At 41.1% G+C, this 21,392-nt stretch overlaps 3 protein-coding genes across 4 annotated transcripts; 1 reads left to right on the top strand and 2 right to left on the bottom strand.

Moving 5' to 3' along the window:
- Positions 1 to 335: 335 nt before the first annotated feature.
- LOC125306719 (cellular retinoic acid-binding protein 1-like) lies at positions 336 to 5,189 on the bottom strand. Its single transcript, XM_048262178.1, has 4 exons — positions 4,936 to 5,189; positions 3,516 to 3,694; positions 2,568 to 2,681; positions 336 to 575 (listed from the first exon to the last, which is right to left on the bottom strand). The coding sequence occupies exons 1-4, from the start codon at positions 5,009 to 5,011 to the stop codon at positions 525 to 527; spliced, it is 420 nt and encodes a 139-aa protein (XP_048118135.1). The 5' UTR covers positions 5,012 to 5,189; the 3' UTR covers positions 336 to 524.
- A 2,730-nt stretch (positions 5,190 to 7,919) lies between these two features.
- On the bottom strand, positions 7,920 to 11,760 carry slc25a44b (solute carrier family 25 member 44b). Of its 2 annotated transcripts, none has more exons than XM_048263023.1 (4): positions 11,672 to 11,760; positions 10,021 to 10,691; positions 9,573 to 9,700; positions 7,920 to 9,352 (listed from the first exon to the last, which is right to left on the bottom strand). In XM_048263023.1, exons 2-4 carry the CDS (start codon positions 10,646 to 10,648, stop codon positions 9,161 to 9,163), a joined length of 948 nt encoding a protein of 315 aa, XP_048118980.1. In that variant the 5' UTR covers positions 10,649 to 10,691; positions 11,672 to 11,760; the 3' UTR covers positions 7,920 to 9,160. The 2 variants fall into 2 exon arrangements, with proteins under 2 accessions (XP_048118980.1, XP_048118979.1); XM_048263022.1 differs by having other exon boundaries at positions 11,583 to 11,739.
- Positions 11,761 to 13,544: 1,784 nt separating this feature from the next.
- psma4 (proteasome 20S subunit alpha 4) lies at positions 13,545 to 19,115 on the top strand. The gene is made up of 9 exons (XM_048263024.1): positions 13,545 to 13,663; positions 14,031 to 14,055; positions 14,629 to 14,671; positions 14,813 to 14,975; positions 15,223 to 15,300; positions 15,947 to 16,035; positions 16,941 to 17,071; positions 18,152 to 18,275; positions 18,879 to 19,115. Exons 2-9 carry the CDS (start codon positions 14,053 to 14,055, stop codon positions 19,031 to 19,033), a joined length of 786 nt encoding a protein of 261 aa, XP_048118981.1. The 5' UTR covers positions 13,545 to 13,663; positions 14,031 to 14,052; the 3' UTR covers positions 19,034 to 19,115.
- The last annotated feature ends 2,277 nt before the right edge of the window (positions 19,116 to 21,392 follow it).

Consider the following 21,392-nt stretch of genomic DNA (forward strand, 5'->3'; position numbering starts at 1 on the left):
ACAGAGGACAGCTGTTTTACACACACCCAGAGACCATCTAATGTGTACTTCCTGCACGGCTGGCTTTAATCTCCAGTACGTTGTAACCTTCTGCCTGCTGTTGGTCAATGAGTCATTCTTTCAGCAGACACATGGGAACCTTGGGATAGTGGAGGTCTCCATCACATGGGCCAGGAGGAAAGAGTTTGTTACCATCATTCCAAAGATAGGATGTATAAGGTGTAACTGGAATGTAATGTGTAGATGAGTTTAGAAACATGATACTTGGATGCCTTGTTGATTTCAATTTCACAGAACATGCAACAGACAACATTAACAGACAACTCCCCACAGAATAAATGTTTCAAATTGTAACTGTTTTTATTGTTAGTGTTTGTAACTGGGAGGCTCTACTGAATTTATAAAATGATAAGCATGTTTAGAAAGCAGAATTTTGTCTTGTGTGTGCAGAGACTAGCCACATGGTTAGGGGTTGTTCTGACTGGCACTGTAGACTGCAAATTACTCCATATGTCAAAGGTCAATCACTCCCGGACATAGACCCGTGTACACACCACATCATCGGCTCCAAAGGTCTGGGAAGACAGAAAATCAACCATGAACATCTTCACAGGTTCACTATTTCACCATTAGCATGCTAAGTTTTACACCAGCCCATATACCAACCACCAGCATGGGGGAGAGCCACACAGAGAAGTAGTAGATGTTCAGACTGCAGCGTGTTGAGTTTGTAGATTTATTTGAGTCTGAGAAGCACTAGGGCGAGAGAAATGGAACTGCTGTCAGCACCACCGAGCATCTGCGCCCCAGAACAGGAAATGAGGGACAGAGAGACGAGCACGGCCTTTAAAAGAATGGGGTTAAGATGGGCCATCTGCCGCCCGGCCTGGTGTCCTGGGAGACATTAGCCGAAGGACTGTCAGGGCCCACCTCACCATTGGCATTTTGCTATGAGACATGATCAATGAACCACATTAGCGCTGTCTCGCATGGGTCACAGCCAGCGGCCCCCATAGCCAGCCCTGCACATTAATGCCAGCCTCCTACTAATGGACCCATATGATCTCACATGCACGCAAGCCTACCTTTGGAGAGAAGATGCTGAGGACATGAGATCTAATTGAACGATATGAGGCCACACAACGATTTGTATCTGCAGTTCATTTTCAGTTATTTCCTTTTCGTCAATCTGCTCTTCAAAGTGGGCGGTTATATGAGACTGAGAAATTCTAGAATGTTCCACCACATAAATTCTCTCCTTGAAGATGACCTTTGTATATTCTGGAGAGGATACTTTCCAGCTCAGCCGTATAAAGTTATAAGGGGTTTGATGATGAGAGGAAAGGAGGAGAAATGCATTATTCATGATTCACTCCCCTCTTGGTAACTCAATTTTCTCATCAGCTCCTGGGCCTCTTTGATATCAGCCGTGATCATTGTAACTTTATGGTCCAACAGATCCGATCCCTTTGTTCAGCCATACTGTAGCGGCTCTGCTCAACTCAACGTCTGCATGACAAGCATCTAATTTACTGTTGTCTAACAAGATGTAATGGTTGGGTGTTTTGCATGCTCCGAATGGTAATTTATGTAACTGACTATTACAGTTGGCACAGACAGCTCAAGACTTTTGTAGAACAAAAACAAATACATTCCAGCCATGTTATGACTTAACTCAGAATGAGGTTTGAATGACTTCACTGTAAAGTATTTAAGTGCAATCATGCAGAAGACCTGGACACAGCAGGGGTGATGTCCAAGCTCATTTATCATAATAACAGGGAACCTAATAACAATGGCTATGCTTTCCCAAACATGTCCCATGAAGGACTTATGCTGTTTATTGGACCGCTCACTGGTTCGATTGCAGCTTTGACTGATGGATCTTGAAATCTTCCATTGGATTTCTCCCTGATGTAAAATGACTGCATTGTCTGGTAAACTGCTGTGCTCGGCTTTATCAAGCCCTCAGTGCCAGGGAAAGACAGTATTGATATCCCAAAGGGATCACAAAGAAGCAGAGAAGAGGGTATTTCCAACACTAATAAAATGGACTTAACTGTTTCGGGTACCTTTTTTACTATTGTCCATCTGGTCTGTAAAATTAGACAAGCCATGTGCGTGCCACCTGTAAATTCTTTGCATTATTTTGGGGTCGAGGGGAAAACAATGAAAGAGGTGTTTCTGATGCATGCAAGTGCATGAGAAAGGGCATGGCTTTCTCTTTTAACCAGTACCTCATGTGAGACTACAGCTGTCAGCAAAGTACCATCAATCGCTTCAGCTAGTACAGTGTGTTTCAAAGCACACCATGTAAGGGAAAGCCATGACGAGGAAGGAGCTGTACTAACACATTTTAATTAAGTTGTATATATATGTATATATATATATGCTCCAGGCACTGTGCCACCCTCGTTTCCCCTCAGAAGTCAAATTTACTGCCGTGGGTTTGACATGTGGTAATTGCTGTCAGTAGAACACATATGGCAGGTCTAATTATCAAGTTTACGGTTAACTTCAAAAAAGAAATAAAACAGAGCAAAACAAACTAATTGGAAACAACTTACCAGAATAAGCTCATCTCCCTTCAGCTCTCTTGTCCAGAATGTTTTTGGGCCTCCTGCATCCAAAAGAGTCTGCTTGCAATAGATCTTGTTTTCAGTCTCCCATATTGGCAGACTCTGTAAAATCAGATGATTCAAATCAACTCTCAAAAAATACAGTACATGTGTCCATTGCACAACCATTGTGAGAAGCTGAGGCGTTTGAGAATAAATGTATGTTCTGGACTTGATCTCCACCACAATGCAGCACCCAAAAATAACAACTGTAGGTTACTGGAATGGAGCGAGAGAAGTGTTTAAATGGAGGATATTACTCTGTTCGGAATCATATATCTCCTTGGCATGTACTCATATTGTCCTTTATTCCCATGCATGAACAGAGTTTTGTTGTGCTTAACCAGACACCACATATTTTATGTTCAAATAAAAATGTGGCTATGTAAGCACTCGCTAAACTGTCTGCTTTATCTGTCCAAAATGAGTGGATTTAGGGATGAGGCTTGAAAGATATTTCTTTTCTAGCCAAGCCAGTGTCATGCTTGGAATGAGGTGGTGGGATTGTTAGCTTTTGGGTTCGAGTTGCAAAGGCCAGAGGTGATCCCAGTGTAGTTCTCCATTATTATACAGGGGCCATCATGCACTAAGCTGTTTGAGTGAGATAATGATGGGCTAATGCTGATTACCTTAACAGTAAGATCATGTGAGGTTCAATAATGTGGTCTTTACTTAAAAAATCAATATGCCATTTCCTATGTGGAATAGTTTTATGTGAACAACCAGTAAGAGGATGAGGAAAAAGGTTTCATGTTTGGAGAGATCATATTAATGCGCACATCATGCTCGCAAGCGGCCCTTCATTTGAATGCAAACATATTAATATATAAATATATTCATTAAATGGTTCTACGAGGAGATCAGCTCTTTCAGACAGCTTGGCGCAGGCTGGATTACCTTGCATTTCCGACCGTCCACTGTCTCCTCATTGAACTCTTGACCGACGTGGAAGTTGATCTCGGTGGTGCGTACAGTGGTGGAGGTCTTAATGTAGAACTGATCACCATTCTGCCGGATCTCCACGTGAGGTTTGGATGCAGCTGCATTTGCCACCTTCCTCAACATGGCATTCACTCCTATGAAGTCAATGACATTTCACAATAATAATTAGAGACCCTGTACATATATACAAACCATATCACAAGTGAGATCTCCTGCAAAAGAGAATTACATTAAACTTGGGTTGATGGGATACGCTTACCCTAATCAGTCAATCTATTTTCATGTCATACACATATGCATAGTAGAGTGCCCAAAACTCTTTTATGTGATAATATTAAAAATGCTGGAATGTCTCTTCAATTCTTTACATTTAAGAAAATGGGGCCAGTTACTGTACATGAAATGCCTTTTACAGATTTGAATTTCTGCAGATATTATCTGTAACACATGCAAATGACAGTGTGTTTATACATCCACAGTAATGTGAAGAGTGACTTACTTTTTTACCATGGATCTCACATAGCATTGGTATGCAGTTTCCTCTATGCAGAGGTATCACGGCACTCCAAATGAGATTGTTATCAGCAGATGTTGCAAACAAGGGTGTGCAATGACAAGGTGCTGAATAAAAGGAATGTCTGGGGTGGTGGTTTTGCATGGTTTCTTCGCGGACTCAGTGACTCCACGCTACCGTATCCACCTCTGGCATGGCTCACTGATAAACAATTGGGTTATAAACTGTTTCCTTGCGAGGAATATGCCTCTGGCTCCAGTGTGCTTCCCAGGACATCAAAAAAGACACTTTCTCAGGCTGTCTCTGTGTGCTTTCCAGCACAAATGAGAGCACTTGGATGGCCCCCGTGATTAGATTACAGCCCAATATGTGTTTATTGTGCTGTCAGAAACATAGCTGGGTTCAGACAACTCCCAGTCTGCTCAGCCAAGAACAATATCTCAACTCATTGTCATTTCAGATAACACGACAGAGGTTGAAGTGCGAGCGAGTATTTTCAATTCACCATCAGACCACTCTATGCATTACCATAATTCAAAGTAATGTCTTTTTTCCTGTCAGTGTCCATGTAGTTCAGTTTAAGATTAAAGTGATCATTCATAAGCGGTATAATATACAGAGCAATTAAACTGGGAGCACATGAGAGCCTTTCTAGTAAAACGTGAGACGCCTTAATCTAGGAACAACAGCCAGCCTGAGAAAACAAAGGCGCAAACAAAAGCAATCCAGCCACTGTCACCGAATGCAAGCGACTGATCTGCACCATGGTCCCCTATGATTGATGAAATGTTACAGAGATATGAACAAATCTGTGCATCGACTGGGATGGCAGAATGGAAGAAATAACACTAAATGGCTTACCCAGGGCTTTCAGGAGCTCGTCAAAATTCTCACTGCTTCTCATCTTCCAGGTGCCTGCGAAATTGGGCATTTTCATGGGCTTGGTTTAAAATAAAAAGAGCAAATCGGTTTCGCAGTTTTGCGGCTCTTTGCGCTTCCTCCTTCTCTCGCCGGTACTCCTATTGTATCCTTTCTCTCTCTCTCTCTTTCTCTCTCTCTCTCTCCCTCTCTCTCTGTGTCTGTCTCCCTGTCTCTCTGTCTCTCCCTCTCTCTCTGGACCACTAGTCATAGCATGTGTATTGAACATGAGTCAAAGTTCCCTCCCCCTGGAAAGCCTTCTCATTACTCAAAGGTGGCAGTGGTTCACAGGAGCAGACTCTATCTGCAGACCTCTCTTTCCAGCCCTGTCATTGTCTGCTCATGATTTAATGGTGATATAATAGATGTCAGCTTTGTATGTTATATTCTTAAGTGCATCTGGACTGACTGAGTACGAGGAAGCCCATGGGTACTTTAAAAGCGCCATACTATTCTCACCACAAGCTATTCATTGCTATGCACTGGGGTAATATAGTTTGCATGCTGCTCCTTCAATTGTTCAAATGGCATAGCAACATTGAGCCATTTTAGGACTATATGTGGTGAAATATTCATGAAAAACAAACATAAAATAGACTGGTATCTGAGAATAGGCTCAAGTCTGTCTACTGAACTGTGCATATTTTTGGATGGTATAATTGCATCTACATCTAGAATTAAACATGCCCTGGAAGCCTTTAAAAATACTTCCCCATTGCCACACATTTGTGATGGAGAGGCAACAATGAAGTCCATAAACTTTTCACGCACTGATGATCTCAAATTGAGAGCAGAGATTGAGCCTATAACCGCCTTTGAAAATGGCACCACCGAACCGCTTGGAGCAGGTTCTCAGCGCATTTCCCATGAAGGCTGATTCATTCCCCCCGCCATCCCACCTCCTCCACTCTACACTGGGGCCCCAGGAGAGCGGGGGGCACAGATCTTCTCTCTCTCTCCCTCTCTCCCTCCCCTCAAGCCTGATTTGTTCCTTTTCTGATGGCTCTTCATCAATCTCTTTGACAAAGTGCCTCCCAGACAGCAGCTGATAATTAATGTACAGAAGGGGCAGGGAGCACTTTGTCATTCCTCCCAGGAAGTGTCCGGTAAAAGGCATGGAGCCGTCTATACCCCCCCAGTGCTTTTTCTGTGGCCGCTGTTTGTGCCATCAGTCAATGAATTTGGGTTTGGTCTTCAGATGTCGTTTTTTTAAGAGGGGCCGAGAAAGTGTTGTGTGAGAAAGCCATCCTAAAGATGAATAGCTTCAGTTCTCGCTTGTATGTATATAGGGCAACCAGACTGAACTTGATAGTCTAACCAAATTTTGACAGACTGACCAAAATGATGATGTCACCTACAAAGTTTTTTGCCAGTCTGTGTGTAAAGTTTAAATGTTATGATAGAGAAAATCTAAGGATCGTTACATTGTGAAAAAGGCTCTGGCTTGGTTCACTTTAGTTATGCATACCAGCAATACCGAAGACGTTGAGTAACTCTACTTTGTTTCAAAGAGGAAATGATGCAGTTGTCCAAAGTGACAAATGCTTTCTCTGAGCTCAGTAAATCCAGGTGTTTTTTTTTTTAATTCATGAATTCTTGTGGCAGTGTTAAAATACTCAGAGCAAACTGGCCCTACCCCCAAAATAAATTAGCTGAATAAAATCTATCTTACCAACACATGTGACCCAAAGATAGAAATAGTGTAATCATCTGACCCCTTTGTGTAACCTCTTTGTAACGGTGATTAGTTGGGTCAGTTCCCAACTCTAAGGGAGTGCTTGCTAATTCCACTGAGCCTGATAGGCGACATTTAATTACGTTACAGCCAATCAAGTAGCATTGTTTTAATGGTGGCCATCTGTCTTTCCGGGCAAACCAACAGAAGAGACAGACCCTTCTGCCACAGCTTCATTTGGAAATGAAGTATTTGGAGGCTTTACGGTGGGCAGTTGCCATTTGGTGCACCTAATGTCATTGTTTTCCCATCAGCCGTTTGATTGTCCATTGGTCATTGCACTCCCTGAGGGAGTAGTCTCACCCTAACCTCCTCACTGGCCCCCAACCTCCCGTATGGTTTGGGAGCACTTTCTTAAAAGCTCCTCCATCTCCCCATCACGCACTGATGATCATTTGTCTACGTTTAACCTCTGAGCAGAGATGTCAGTGAATGTGGCACACTGCTCACGCGTCCCTACCCCCCACCACCCGTCAAAGAGCGGCCAGTGCTAACACCTAATATGAATTGCCTTTTTATCCAAGTGAAAGGCCTGTCATGTGCTACAAGGTTGCTGCAAAGAAATCTGTCACCTGAGCAGATTCTGCTGACCAGTAATCTAAAGTATCTTAAAAATGGGATATCAATCAGGAGCTTTTCAAGCTTTTGAAATCCGCCAAAACAAGACTCACATTGTCTTCTTCTTCACAGACAGGGTCCTCCTCAGCAGTAGGCAAGTGGAGCTCTTTATTCCAGACCATCCCCCTTGTAAAACATGAAAGGTAAGTCAGATGATGAAACTCTGGTGAAACCTGTGACACTTAGTTCCACTGTTACGTTTAAGGCCTTCTTGTCTTCCCACAAGGACAGTGGTCCTACATTAGTGTCTCCCTTCTGAGGCGCTCATATTTCATTGAATTCCCACCTAAATAAGGAGGTTATGGGTCAAAGGTTAACCAGACATTTGTTCTACTGTCTATAAGGTCAAGTAAAGAATATGCCTATATCACACATCATTATTTTAATATATCTATACAATCACACTCTTTCAAACACTCACTATTGCATCCCAAGAGCTATGTGATAAGGTCTGCTTCTGACATCACTGCACTGCAGCACATGGCCACGGCTAGTCTCTGTGAGCATCATTACTTTTCATCTGTATTGCATCATGAATTTTCACAATGAGTACAACCATGATTCACAACAAAGATCAGTGTTAAGGTTTATTAGTTCAGTGCACAGCCCTGGCTAAAGGGGTTAGCTTCCTCTTACTGTGCCCTCTACAGGGCCAAAACAGCATTACAGCAGGGGGAGGAAGCACCACATTCCACTCAGCGTCCATCATTCCAACATCATTCATTGCCTTCCTGACCTTTCCAACACACAATGCTTACTGTGCAGTCCAATCTAAACACCTGGTGCTATGCAAATGGTCCAAGAGCTGAAAAGAATTGTAGAGAGGAGAGGCCACTTCTTACTACCATCACTAAACTGTAACATGGGGTTAGAGTTTGTGGCACAATGGAAAAGTCTGATCTGAGATGTATGCATTACCTGGTGTTGGGTAAAGACACGGGATTCAAACACACAATTTGTCTGTGACTACTTAATTTACAGCAAACTGTTCCAATGATCGGTATGTCACATATAAATTCAACTAGAGCATGTGACACGTCTTGGTTTCAATAGTCCTTTGTATGCACATTGATCTAGGGGAATACACACATACACAAGTGATTGACACGGATTTGCTCACACACATAACATTGTTTTATGTACTACTGCTCACGAAAGAACATGATTCCTCACTCAAGGGCCCATTTTCATGTCCTTTCTTTGTGACATTACACTTGAACGATCAGCTAAGTAAATCAGAGAGATGCCTACTCCAGCAAATTTGATGTTCAAATTTGGTCATTTTCATATACATCTTTTCATGTGCAACAACAACAAAAAATACATCACACTCAGGACCGGTGGCAATGACATGTTCAACACCCAGTTTAGCACAATATACACACATCTGGAATGGGGTACACAACTGTACAGTTCATAAAATTACAAATCCTAATTGTGTTCTTACCCAGTTTAAAAAACAAAGTTGGTTTACAATTTAGAATAATGAATGTGTACTAAATCCATGTCTTGTTTAAAAATGTTCACATCTGGTAAGGGGTTGAAAATATTGAGTGAGAGCTAAGCGTACACATTCTACACATCACCCAGACTGTCAGGCGAGACTGATGCAGACAGAGCTCAAAGTATGCTTGCAACACTGAGGCTTCTCAATCTCTTCTTTCATCACAAACAAAATAAAAATGGTCTCCACCACACAATGAAATATCACAAGGCAACAAAGTTTTAAAAGGCTGACTGACAAAGGATGAGGTGTTTAGAGGAGTCATTACTGGGTCGGTACAGGCTCGACTGGGCAAGTACACAAGATGTCCTCTACCAGTGTCTGGAGTCTACCAGCTCTGGTCGGAGACTCAGTTTTTTCAGCGTCTCATAGCCGACCACCATGACTATCGCTGTGGGTGTGGAGGATATGATGCGGGCCGACAGTCCCTTGGTCATTCCCCAGAATCCTTCTTCTCTTATCAGCTGCTTAAATGTCACAATGATGGAGGACCTGCCTTCAACCTGTGCAGAGGAGAACCAGATTCAATCGGATTCAATACTGGGTCAAGAACATATCATGTTACTTAATACAGAAAGTGTCAATGTCAACTTTGTCAACACTTTTATAAACAATGGCAGTTGTTGTGGTTACAGAATGAGGTTTATATAACACAATGTGCAGTGTTGTTAGAATTACATAAACATGGCGGGTTCAAATTTAAATCTCAGCCCTGTAAATTACCTGGACTCTGGCTCTGACAACATCCATTGGATTTGTAACTGTGGAGGCAGTAGCTGCAGCTAGAGGTCCGGCCATGGCTTGCAGAACCAGATGGGGGCAATTACTAGGTGCCATTTTCGATAGCTGTTCTGTGGGAGACACAAAATGGTTTAGAAAAGTGAGGAATCACTAGCCATGTACAAAATGTAATTACAAAGAAGCATTCACACCCCGACTCATTCACAACATACAGTGTCACTGCAACGGAGTATAGATTAATTTTAAGGTAAATGTCTGTCTGAAGTTATCAGCCGTCATAAATAGTTATACAGCTTTAAACTACTCAACCAATGTCTAACTTTGCTTATAAGGTGTGCCTAAAAGAGAACCATCAGTCTCTGAATAGGTCAGTGTACTGCTTGATTTTCAAGAAGCACCTCACTGCAACAGGGAAATTCGGAATCCGTACCTGCATAAAAGTGATAGAAAGGCCACCAGACAGCACTGTTTGGGATGTAGGTGAGGAGCGACGCCATGTAGCCCCTGTAGAATCCCCGAAGCCCATCAATTGCGAAGATCTGGGCGATAATGTCTCTAGTCTGGCCAAAAGTGACTTTGTGCTTTGCCCCCACCATCTTTGGCTTGATGCGGAAGCGTGTCAGATGTTCCCCTTGGCCCTGCATCATAAGCTGCTGAGAGATTACATCTATAGGGACAGTGATGCTCTGGGCCACCAGAGATGCTGAGCCTCCCGCCACCAATGACTTGACAGTATTGTTACTAGAGTAGGTGGAGACATACTTGCGCACAAGCTCATAGGTGGTGATATACGCCTGGCCTGAGATGAGGGTGAAGGTGTTGACCATGAATCCGCGGTACAAGCCCCTCACGCCCTCGGCTCGCAAGATCTTGACAAAGGCATCAAGTGTTCCATTGTAGAGGGACTTCCCCTTTTGCACTTGCAGCCTGGTGCGGATGAGGGTGGCGGGGTATACCGTGGCCCGAATGGTCATGGTCATGAAGACCCCAAAGGAATAGAACTTCCTCTTGTCCAGGTCCTCCCATTCTATGATCTGAATATTCCGCTTCTGTTGCATCCTCGCTCCTTAAAGCACCCCACATCAGATTTCGGCAACTTGTCTACAAAACAGACACATATCAAACAATGTCACAGTTGGGGGTTTTTTGTGTGCAGAATTTAGAAGATTTGACCTTTTTCTCCAAACTGCAAGTCTCGACATGACTAGCCTTATTGGTTCAAGTGGTCTGCCTTCAGGGCAGCGGTGGCAAACATGAGCATAACGTTAGAGGGTCAAATAATTAATTAATAAACGTTAAAACTCGTACGTGTAAAATTCACGGGGATTTGCTGGGTATGATTTCCTTCTACTAAATTACGTTGTGATGTAACCACAGCATGGATAGCTAACCTCACAACTTCCACCAAATGCTAGCAGCTAGCCTAAAGCAAAGAGGTGAAGGCAAAGATCCTTGATTACTCCGCTTTAACCCTCTCTGGTGAAGGTATCGATAACTAAACCAAATCCATGCCACCCAGGTAACTGGGTGTCTTTCCATAACAGGAAATTAACCCACTTACTAGCCAGATCTCATATTTGTAAAGTGTAAACAATGCATTTTGTACTGTTCTACCAGTTAGCATACTGCTGTATGCTCACCGTTTAGTTCCGTGTAAGTTACCTAATACTGGCTAGCTAGCTAACGTTATTAGCAAGCAAGCTACTTAGCAAAGTTAGCTCACAGGTTTCAGGACACAGTGTTCCCCAGCGCCATGTCTGACTTTAGCTCTTGCATTACACGCCACATTTCTTCACTGGTTTTAATGCTAAATTGCAAATTACAAGCTTCCTGCATTAATTTAAAGGTATAACAACAAAATGTCGTACAGGGAACTCTCACAAAAGCACTATTAGCTCACAAAACCAGTTTGCTAGCTGGTTGGCTAATGAACGTGAGCTAGCCATACAATGGAGAACGACCTTAAAAAATCAGTCACTGTAAAAGACTTACCACGCTAGACAAATTCTTCATTCGGAACCCATCTCTAAATTGACTACGTTATAGCATTGTGTACGTGACAAATTAACCATTACAGTTACCATTCATGCATCCCGAATGTCATGCCGCTCCGACATCCAATGATTGGGCTCTGACCCGACACACCACTAAAGGTGAAAGGTCAATGAATAGAAAGACAAGGATCGGGGTACAAGCTGATACAGTAACATGATGCACAACTTACTTTGACAGTATTTCACACTGACAGGTTGGTTTCGATTTGACAGTATGTGTACACACAGTTAAAATGCAATTGGTCAAATTCCATTTCCAGTGTAAGCAATGAGTCCCTAGCCTTCCTTAAAAGGTTTATTCACAGTGTAGCAAATAAAGAAATCAGTCAACACATCTTGCCTCCTAGCCAAGCCCAAGGGGTACTGGGGCCCCACAGACAGGTTTCAACCTAACCTGGGGGTTCAGTGTGTGAGGCACATGTGGGGCTCAATTAACTTGACCTCTGTGTGAGGGACTCTAGGAATGGGGTCCCACTCAAAAAGTGGTTTGAGAACTAGGAATCCCAGATAGTGAACAAGCTGAGGCCTGATCTGATACGGGATTGCTTCATCCACACCAGATCAGGCCACATCTCTTCCATAAACTGCTGTCTGGGATGTGCTCTGCAATAAGGAATTGGTTTAGCTATAGGTATACTTGTAGCCTAACCAGAACCTATCTGGGGTGCCGAAAAACAGTGGTTCTCAAAGTGTGGAACAGGCCCCACTAGTGGGAAATAGAGACATGACAGGTGTCTCTTCAAAAGGAATCTTCAAAACAAAATAGCCACACACAAACATACGAGTCATAAACAGATTAAAATGACATCTGATCCAGCAGACCAAAACGGGAAGTGGAACCAAAATGCAAAAAAAAAAAAACATGTTTAACATTATCATTTTGCTAGGTTGATGGGGGCAGGTGGTGCTTGAAAATTCCCCACCTCCAATGGGGAATGACAGAAAAAGTTAAGAACCACTGCTATAAAGTTAAGAACCACTGCTATAAACAATGAGGAAAGACATTGAAATAAAGATTGTGGATTTCTGTCTGACAAAAGGCAACATAATATGTTGATTAAATAGTATAAGTATATATACTCTTTTGCATTTCTCCTGCATTTAACCCAATCCGTGAATTAGTGAAACACACACTAATCCCAGCGCAGTGAGCTGCCTGCTACAACAGCAGCGCTAGGGGAGCAGTGAGGGGTTAGGTGCCTTGCTCAAGGGCACTTCAGCCATGGCCCACTGGTTGGGGCTCAAACTGGCAACCGTCTGGTTACAAATCCAGAGTGCTAACCAGTAGGCCACGGCTGCCCAATTGATTAGACCAAGTCCTTAAGCCTATGTATCTTTCCTAAAATTAAGAGACCATCACTGGGAATATTGGCACTCCAGCTCACACTGTAAGCCCAAAAGAGAGGTGCGTTCAAATTCACAAGCAAAGGTGAATGTTTTTATTTGGTATGGAATATGGTGATGTTTTTGTCTGATATGACTATGCCCATAGTCTGTGCTTTTAAAACATGTTTAGCGATGGATGTGCTTCTTTCTGACACATTTTCAGATATTACTGCTATGATCTTCAAATATATTTTCTTGGTATATGTAGACATACTTGTTGCTACTCCAACTAGCTGAAAATGTTGAGAGAGACACAGAGAAAGAGAGAACTTGCCAACTAAAGCAGGGAAAAAAACATGAGTTAAAAGAAACATACTCTGCTATTTTTGTGTTATTTCCCCACATCTAATCATCTACATAATGTAAAAAGCATGTCTTCAACAGAAAATATACATGCACTGAATGCATAGGTCTGTGAAACTTTCCTTTTTCAATGTCCCTAGTGCCGTTCCCCCTGGTATGTCTGTGGAGTCTAGCACCACCCCAATCCAATAGGTGGCGGTAAAGACACAGAACTACAATAGGCTATCTCTACACGAGGAAAGAAAAAGAAATATTTTGTTGAGTCAAGAGCGGCTAACATTTGCTTTTGGCCTCAAGGAAGTAGCCAGCTAACTAACGTGTAGTAACGAGGTAAGAGATAACATAGCAGTTATTCATACCAGGCTGCATAATTTCTGTAAGGTTGACTAACAGGTGTGAGCACTTTGAGCTGTGTTCCTATCTTGCAAGTAGCCAAATAATTTGGTGTAACATTGCTATTTTGCCGGCTAGGCTTAGCTAGCCCAGCCTTTCAGTATAAAGCAAATGTCTCTGCTAGCATGACTGGTGGTGCTACCGTAGATTTATCGTAGCCATAGGCTAACGTAACGTTAACTATTAAACGTGAAAAATGATAACGTTAAATGTTAAAAGGTAGCTTTAAAAGACCACAGCTAAACATTTTCTATTTCACATGATCCTTATTTTTTTTGAGTTGATTGTTTTTTTTACATTGCAGGCCGACATAATTATAGGCAACCATGGTAAGTTACTAAAAAATATTTTTTACCATAGCGTTTAGGTTATCATGAATATCTAACATCAATGTTTACTCAATTAACATTCATGTTACTGTCAGTTATGTTAGCTAGGAAATGTTAGCCGAGTGAGTTAGGTATCAAAAGCTAGCTTGCAAGTGAATGCTTAATCATGGACATTATAGTGAAAGCGAAACGGTGTTGTAGAACAGTATTGTACAAACAGCAACATTTTGGAAATGGGTTGATTAAACCATGGAGGGTTGAAGTGAAGTAATAAAGGATCGTTGACTAACATCAAACCTTATGAGTTAGTAAGCTAACTTTGACAGATCGAGTTCTGTACGTGTATGATTTTTAGAAATGGTTAGGTGTTCCATCTAAAGTATTCATTTTCAGTATCAACTAGCTATCGTTAGTAGCCCAGTTTATGTAAGTAAACGTCAGTGTACTTGATTCGTAGAAATCCAAAATGTATCCAAAAACACGCCTACATGTGTTTTGTTCTAGTAGTAGTGAAGCCATGTTAGTTCATTTTGCATCTCTAAAGCCATAATGTAACGTAATATATATTTTCAGTCCCGCAGATATGATTCAAGAACGACCATATTCTCACCTGAAGGCAAGTTCCATGTAAACGTTACAGTAGGCTTCTACTTATAAGCACTATCCTCACAGTGATATGGACCCAGTGTGCAGCTGAATTTTTACATAAACCGCTTGAGAATAATTTGCGGTAGACTAATGGGTTTGTAAATTGCAGGCCGCTTGTACCAAGTGGAATATGCTATGGAAGCTATCGGCCATGCTGGTACCTGCTTGGGAATTCTTGCTAATGATGGTGTGCTGCTGGCAGCAGAGAGGAGGAACATCCACAAACTTCTGGATGAGGTGTTCTTCTCAGAGAAAATCTACAAGTTGAATGAGTAAGTCTTCCACCACTGGTACTTGGCTTTATATTGTATATGTTTCTTACACGCTGCTTATCTTCTCATTGGATTCCACTGTTTATACATCTGAATGTTTTGTGTAGTACATTGTATATATGTATATTTGTATATGTATATTGTATATATGTATAATTACTACATCCCACTTACATTTATGAAGATACTACTGTGTACCGCTTTTGTAGTGTAGTGTGTATTGTCAACGGTTACATGTTTCTTCTAGGGACATGGCCTGCAGTGTTGCTGGAATCACCTCAGATGCTAATGTGTTGACCAATGAGCTGAGACTTATTGCACAGAGGTAAGTGAATATTTGCTCCCATTGCCATTGATGGGACGGTTCACTTAGTCCCTAACATGACATTGCTAAATTTGGCAGGTCAATACTAATGTCAATGAAGTTCCATCATTTTTGATATCCAATAAAATTCTGCGCAATGTAAATTGTTTGAAATGATCTCGTTACACTTTCTAAATGTGTGCCAGTAGACTGACAAAGCAAAAATGAGGGTTCCCATTCAGCTCATTTGCATATTCTATGTTACAGATATTTACTTGTCCCATGTCAACTCAGTTGCTGAAGACATCTTCTGACACATTTAGCATTGTCTTGAAAACTGACTAGTTTTTAATCACTGATCTGCCTTGAACACAAAATAACCTACACTTTGAGTCATAGTGGTGTTGTGTCTATAGGTGCTCTAACACCACTAATCTCAAAGGAAGTTTTCCTTGCAGACTAGAATACTTGTAGGCATATTGCCCCCATCAATTCTTTAAGAATTGCTTCCCTGGTACCTATGGTACCAAGCTGCCTATGGAAAAATGTGTAGTAGTAATTCCACATTTTCAGAATTTTGCCATCAAAGTATCAGTTCAGGTGACATTGCTAGACATCACTCCATCACTCCAATGCCAACTAGGTTAACTTTTCTTCTTCTGACCAGGTATTTATTGCAATATCAAGAGCCTATCCCATGTGAGCAACTGGTGACAGCATTGTGTGACATCAAACAGGCCTACACACAGTTTGGTGGTAAGTATAGTGATGCTTTAGTTTCTGTCTTGGATGTTAACATGTGAGATGAAGTGTAGGAGGATGGCATGTCCTGCCTTTACATTCAGATGGGTCCATTTTCCACTTTTGTAGTTGTAATGAAAACACTTTTTCCATCAGTAACATTAATATGTCTTCCCTCAAAAATACTACCAACAGTTAGTATGTGCGCAAATCTATATGACATCAATTACATATGACTTTAGTATGAGATAAATAGAAGATTTGGTTAAAATACATTATATTAAAGGTGCTCTAGGCGATGTCGGGTAACGTCACTTCTGTTGAAGTTCAGACAAAACCGAGAGCTAACTGGAATGGCTGGAAAAGTGTGTTATGTTTCATGGTCCAGGGTGCACCAAGCTGTTTTTGTTGCTGTTTTAAAGCCTGGGCTGAGGCAGAGGCCGTGTTTTTTTTTACAGTGTATTTAGGGGACAGGCAGATGGTGAGGTGATGTTTGCTGTATGTGACAAAAAATGTCTTAGCTTAGAAATCATGTAACATCACTTAGAGCACCTTTTAATTAGTTGGCTATGAAAATTGATTCCACAGATCCTTCTTTATCTTGACTTGACATTCATGTGGAACTTGAGATGGTCACTTGAAGGTTACAAATGTCAAAATAAACATGATCAAATACTCATGTTACTGACTTTTAATACTGTTTGATTTGAGTAGTTACAGGTAGTTAGCGGTTACCTGCTGCTAACTACGGAAACTACTGTATGGTTCATATGTTTGAATGTCTTCACCCTGTGTTAAAGGCTGTAGGAATACAATTTGGATTTGTGGAATGTACTGTGTGTTTAAATTCCAGGGCTATAATGTGTATATTTGTGAGAGAGCATGTTGAAATCAAAGCTAATAGTATGTGTAATTCTAAGGGAAACGGCCCTTTGGAGTGTCCTTGTTGTACATGGGCTGGGATAAGCACTACGGCTTCCAGCTGTACCAGAGTGACCCAAGTGGAAACTATGGAGGCTGGAAAGCAACATGCATTGGCAACAACAGTGCGGTAAGTGTTCTGTTGATACAACATTAAAGTCCATTACTCCCCATAACGGTATACAAAAATGTTTGGATTGTTTCATTTGTTTAACTCATTGAGTGCCAAAAACGTAATATTACGTTTTTCCTTCCTATGAGTTGAGTGCCAAAAACGTAATATTAAGTTTTTAGCTTCTTTTTTTTTAAATTACGAAACTAGACACTCTAATACACCTTATATGTGATTTTGGGAACTCTGTGATGAATGGAAATGAAATATATGACGATCGAAAACTCATGAAAACGCACAATCTGGACATTTTATCTGGACATTTTATCATAACTCGGTTGCCGCTTTGGGTCGAATCAGTGACTCATGCACGTCATCTCAAAACCAGGCCATTTTCGTGGGTCTATCACTAGGTGGCAGTCTCGCCAGGTCTCGCTGATCACTTCCCGTAAAGTTTACAGGCAACACTTCATATTTAATGAAAGACATATCTCCATTTCTAGCAGAAAAACAGCGATTTTGATGAAAACTAGCCACTGTTTAGCTTGGGATTTCTCAGGAACATAGGCGTGTAGAAATACACGGTTTGCACCCACTGAGAGCTTAAAGTCTCACCTTTTAAACGACCCATTGTATGTGTTCATAGCTATAACACAGAATATGCTGTGGCTGTACAAAAATCATCAACAATGGTCTTTGCTGCATGCTGGCACTCTAGGACAAAGCTTCCGAAAACAGCTTGGCATTCAATGAGTTAATAGTATACTCAATATTTAGCAGCTAGATCTGCATCTTCTGTACAATGTTGAACTGTCTCCTGTGTGACGTATGTAAGCATATACACTGGGAATGGGTTTGAATCTCATCGATCCAGTTTGAGTATAGAATATGTAGAACATTGCATGCACTTTGAATTGAGGGTTTCATCGGAGACCATGTCACCATGTCGTGTGAATATGTTTTTACAGGTAAATAAAAAAAGACTGTAAATAAAGGCTCTTGATGTTTCACACAGATCTGTCGTTAAGTTTAAATTATTGAGCATAAATATATGATTAGATGTGTTGTTTAGATTCTGAGCCTACTCTTGTGTTTTAGGCTGCAGTATCTATGCTGAAGCAGGATTTTAAAGAGGGTGAGATGACTCTGTCCTCTGCACTTGCACTAGCAGTTAAGGTCCTCAACAAGACAATGGATGTGAGCAAACTGTCTGCAGAAAAAGGTATGGCTAAATTGCAACACATACATTTTGTTATTGCTTCTTCCACATCACAAAAGTACAGCCTTATATTTACCCTTGGGTTCTCAGAAGCAGCCCATATCTTCGTGTCTAACACCGTTTTATATATATCTGCTTTGTGTAAAGCTACTGTATGGTGAGAGTGAAATGAGAAGCTTGGTTAGTGTGAAATAGACAGACATATGTGCCTCAGGGTCAGCAGCACAAAGATGCAAAAGCTGTGAAAATCCACCTTAATAGCTTTGGGAAAGTGCTTTTTATACTCTTTCTGGCTAGATTGTAGAAAAGACCCAAGTGGCAGTGGCTTGTTTTGAAGGGGTAAGTACAGACTATACCAGTCAGAGTACGGTCCCTCTCCCAACTGGTGCCACCGTTGACTTTGATCACCGAACGAGAAAATGCTAAAAGATGGCTTTAATCAGTTTACAGATGATCAAAAGCCAGATCATTTCTAAGCATATACATGTGAATGAGTGTTAGCCAGGAATGGGACATTTTTGCTGAGTTTTGCAGGAGTTTGGTGAAGAGGGAGTGGTATTCGCAGGGCAACCGTCTAACTCTGCATGCACGTCTCTTTGTTTCCAGTGGAGATTGCCACCCTCACACGAGAGAACGGAAAGACCAAAATAAAAGTGCTGAAACAGAAAGAGGTGGAGGAGCTCATCAAGAAGCACGAGGCCGAGGAGGCCAAGGCTGAGAAAGACAAGAAGGAGAAGGAGCAGCGGGAAAAAGACAAGTGAATCAAAAGACGCAGTTAATCGGAAATGTGTGTTAAGTAAATATGTTTGGATTGAGTTTTCTATAATAAAAGTCTCGAAACACTGTCTGTCTGATGCCATTATCTACAGTATTCATCAATGGATTCTGCCTCCAAATTCCCAAGGCCATTCACTCACAGTACCGAGCACAAAATGCTTACAAGGCTACTGGTGATAATACTTTCAGTTAAGAATGGAGTTGAGCAATGAGGATTGTTATAGGAGTATATGCAGTAGCTGCTAGACGTAACCTTAGTCCAAATCCTATGGGAGCCTTTCCCTTCTCCACTCTGGCTCGCCTGTTAAGTGGTTACCAGCAGGTGGAGGCAGAGTCCTGACCTGTCTCGTCATGCTCCAATTTCAAAATAGGCCTGCTGGACACTACAGGTCAGTCTGCTTTTGTAAAGCTGGAGCAGTTTTTTTTGCACAAGGGACAAGGAACTGATTTTACTGCTCTAGATCATAGAAAATATAGCTTTTTCTGGGTAAAGAAATGCTCTTTATTATCTTGTCCTTCTGTGTGTGTGTTTGTGTATCTGAGAACCAACTAATGTGAACAGAACGGGTCTCTAGACAGACTTTGAAATGGAATAAACCTCAAAGCACTCGAGTATATATTCAAAACGTTTGATTTAATTGGTTAAATACCATCCACATTGCTAAAGACAAGGTTGGTCCCTGCAGCATAGAGGCAAACCAGACCGTCAAAAATATATATTCATTCTTGCTCTCTGGAAGCATGTCCTGTGATTTGCATTGCAGACAACCAACTAACCAGTGTTGCCAACCAAGTGAGTAATATGCATCAGACAGTCTGCAATTTGTAGGCGGCTGTCTGAGGCTGAGGCCAGTGGTTTGCCTCTTGCACATGACTTTCACTTGCACCATGAACTTGCAGCCATGGTCAATATCCACTCGTGTGCAATTATTTGAGAAGACCTTGAATGAATTCAGCTCTGTTATTCATTTACAATCAATATGAATAGTATGTTGGCATGACTGAGGGTTGTAGAATCTCTTCAGGTAACTGACATCAGATGAAGCAAAGAATGATGATGCTATAAATGCAGTAGGTGCATTTATAATTAATGTGTGGTCATTGTCAAATGGATGACTTCTCAGATTATGAGACACGACAGGTTGAAGATGTGTGGCTTAATCAAACCCTTAAACACAAAGCTGAAAACACTTATGGTTCTATTTTTTTTATCTGAACATGTCTCATGTAGCTGTTATTATTTGTTTACTTTTTAAGAATTAAACATGTAGAAAAAGTTGCAGGTGATTTTTTTTACATCTGTGAAACCAGTTGGGAAAGTGCAAGTGAAAAGATTTGCATGTGAAATATGTTTGTGAAGTAATGAATAATTTCACTTACAATCCAGTAAAGCATTCTGAATGAATTAGAAATATTAAAGTGATATGCAAATTAAACATCACACTTATGCAACAGCCCATTAGCTTTCTAGGTAGCAGCTAGATCTGCATCTTCTGTACAATGTTGAACTGTCTGCTATGTGACGTATATAAGCATATACACTGGGAATGGGTTTGAATCTTATTGATCCAGTTTGAATATAGAATATGTAGAACATTGCATGCACTTTGAATTGAGGGTTTCATCAGAGCCCATGTCATGTGTGAATATGTTTTCGAGTTAAATAAAAAAAGACTGTAAATAAGGGCTCTTGTAATGGCAAAGAAAATTCAGTCATGAAAATGGTGATGTTATGGATGCATTGCAAACACATGCTGTTCACCGTTTGTTCAAAACAAACAAAGCTAAATTGGCCAAGATCAAACTCAAATGTGAGGGCAATTTTCTAAGCAATTTTTTCTGTGCAAGGCTTTTTGACGTGTTTGCCAACGTGACATTTCTATGGCCCTAAGGGATCCGAAATTGTCCGGAGATAAGAAATGCCAGACTACTGCACAACTGTGTTTTTAGCCTGTAAATATCTAACCATGTGTGTTCAACATGGTTGGATCAAAAAAGCCATCTATGTTTGAATTTAAAATCTGGAATCTTAAAAAAAAACTAGACCAGGTTGAAATCACAAAAATGTGCCTAAATAAAATCCTCAGGCAGTTTTGAGTAAAAGTTGGCAAATAGACTATTCTAGGGGTATTTTTTTTATGCTGAGTCCATTTTTGCTCTTTGCCAAGCTGTATCTCTTACATGAAACTCAGTAGTAAACTCCAAGATCCTCATGCCAAAATCAGCAAATTTCTGTTTTTATTGTGATATAGCATTTAAATTGAGTAAAGGGAACCAACTGAATAGTCAGAACAAGTTAGTCATTCTGTCTTACAATATTACTGTAAACACTGACCTGTTATT

Source organism: Alosa alosa, chromosome 14, assembly GCF_017589495.1.
Source record: "Alosa alosa isolate M-15738 ecotype Scorff River chromosome 14, AALO_Geno_1.1, whole genome shotgun sequence".
Lineage (NCBI taxonomy): Eukaryota > Metazoa > Chordata > Actinopteri > Clupeiformes > Clupeidae > Alosa > Alosa alosa.